Source organism: Lycium ferocissimum, unplaced genomic scaffold (assembly GCF_029784015.1).
Source record: "Lycium ferocissimum isolate CSIRO_LF1 unplaced genomic scaffold, AGI_CSIRO_Lferr_CH_V1 ctg8442, whole genome shotgun sequence".
NCBI classification, from domain to species: Eukaryota; Viridiplantae; Streptophyta; class Magnoliopsida; order Solanales; family Solanaceae; genus Lycium; species Lycium ferocissimum.
This window is the reverse complement of record NW_026727252.1, coordinates 8,031-10,103: the sequence shown is the minus strand read 5'-3', so window position 1 is coordinate 10,103 and position 2,073 is coordinate 8,031. Positions and strand designations below refer to the sequence as shown.

Below are 2,073 nucleotides of genomic sequence, written 5' to 3'. Positions count from 1 at the left end.
TAATCAGTCTGGTTTTGTTAAAGGGAGAAATATCATTGAAAATGTCTTGTTGACTCAGGAAATTGTGTCTGACATTAGATTGAGAGGAAAACCTGCAAATGTAGTTTTGAAACTTGATATGACTAAGGCCTATGATAGAGTATCATGGTTATTTTTAACTAAGGTACTCAGGAAGATGGGGTTTGCGTAGAAGGGAGTGGACTTAGTAATGGGATTGTTGGCTAATAATTGGTATTCAGTGTTAGTTAATGGTCAACCTCATGGCTTCTTTCATTCAACTAGGGGTGTCAAGCAGGGTGACCCTTTGTCACCTGCTTTGTTCATTTTATTAGCAGAGGTTCTGAAAAGAGCTTTGAATTCTTTGTTTGAAATCACTGAGTTTAAAGGTTATAGGATGCCAAAATGGAGTGCCAATGTTAACCACTTGGCATATGCAGATGACACCATAATCTTTGCCTCAACAGACAATGATTCACTAAACTTGATCATGAAGGTGTTACAGGATTATGAGAAGGTGTCTGGTCAGCTGATTAACAAAAGGAAAAGTTCCTTTTACATGTTTTCTAAAGTTTCACAGAATATTGTACAAGGGGTGGCACCAACTACAGGATTTTCAAGAGGTTCATTTCCTTTTGTGTACTTAGGTTGCCCAATTTCTCATGCTAGGAAGAGGAAAACAGATTATTCTGGACTGATTAAAAAAGTGAAGGATAAACTGCAAGCTTGGAAAGGGAGGTTGCTATCACCTAGAGGAAAGGCTGTGCTAATATCAAGTGTACTTCAAAGTGTCCCTATACATCTATTATCTGCATTGAAACCTCCAAAATGTGTTACCAAGGAAATACATCAGATTTTTGCAAAAATTTTCTAGAGTAATAAGGAAGATGTCAAATCTAGGCATTGGGCTGCATGGCTTAATATGTGTTTTCCTAAGGAGGAGGGTGGTTTGGGCTTCAGATCCTTGTTTGATGTGTCAAAGGCATTATGTGCTAAATTATGGTGGAATTTTAGAACCTCAAACTCACTATGGGCCAATTACCTATGGAACAAATACTGCAAGAAGCAATATCCTCAGTATGTCCAATGGAAGGGAGGTACACAGGTTTGGAAGATGATGTTAGAAGCAAGAGATAGTATAGAACAGGAAATATGGTGGGAAACTAAGAGTGGAACTGCAAATGTCTGGTTTGACAACTGGACAAGACTAGGAGCCTTGTACTATACATTGCCTGATCAAGACATAGATGAAAGTGTGGAAGATGTATCTGTACTACTAGATGGAAATGATTGGAATGTCCATAAGCTATAACAACTACTACCAGGTGAAATTGTTAATCATATTCAAGAGGAGCTTTTGATGAAAGAAAGTTCAACTTTATGGGACAAGGCATGGTGGATGATGACTAGCTTTGGGAAGTTTACTGTTTCAATTGCTTGGAATCTGCTTAGACAAAAAGCCCATATCTCTACAGTGTATAAACAGCTATGGATAAAAAGGGTCCCTTTCAAGATATCCTTTTTCTTATGGAGATTATGGAAGTTTAAGCTACCTGTTGATGAAGTGCTAGTTAGCATTGGAATAAATGTAGTATCTAGGTGTTGTTGCTGCAGGAATCCACAGCAGGAAACCATTGATCATTTATTTCTGAATGGTGAAGTTGCACAATATATCTGGAAGGTTTTTAGCAGTGCTGCTGGTATACAAATGAATTGCTCTCAGGTGAAACAAGTAGTGCAAATATGGTGGAACACTAATTGTCATTATAAGCTGAAACCTATCATTAAAGCAGTACCAGGAATGATCATGTGGCAAATATGGAAATGGAGAAACACAAAGCTTCATGGAGGCTCAATGTCTATGCATAGGGTGATCCATGAAATTTCTCAGAACATTCACTTGCTATGCAAAGTAAGGTATCCAGCTTGGCAGAACATCCCTCATAAGTGGCCTGATATTATTGATTACTTTGAACAGTTTAGACCAAGCCTGAAGTGCACAACTGTGACATGGAGAGTGCCTGCAAGTGGTTGGTATAAGTGCAATAGTGATGGTGCTTCAAGAGGAAATCCAGG

General features: G+C 38.4%; 1 protein-coding gene across 1 annotated transcript; it reads left to right on the top strand.

Annotated features, from left to right (window-relative positions):
* Positions 1–208: 208 nt before the first annotated feature.
* On the top strand, positions 209–1,309 carry LOC132045882 (uncharacterized). Its single transcript, XM_059436456.1, has 2 exons — positions 209–775; positions 872–1,309. The coding sequence occupies exons 1-2, from the start codon at positions 209–211 to the stop codon at positions 1,307–1,309; spliced, it is 1,005 nt and encodes a 334-aa protein (XP_059292439.1).
* The last annotated feature ends 764 nt before the right edge of the window (positions 1,310–2,073 follow it).

Coding starts and splice junctions, on each gene's coding strand:
- LOC132045882 (XM_059436456.1), top strand. CDS start 209: ATGGGATTGTTGGCTAATAATTGGTATTCAGTGTTAGTTAATGGTCAA. Junction 776..871: donor AGGCTGTGCTAATATCAAGT/GTACTTCAAAGT, acceptor AAAATTTTCTAG/AGTAATAAGGAAGATGTCAA.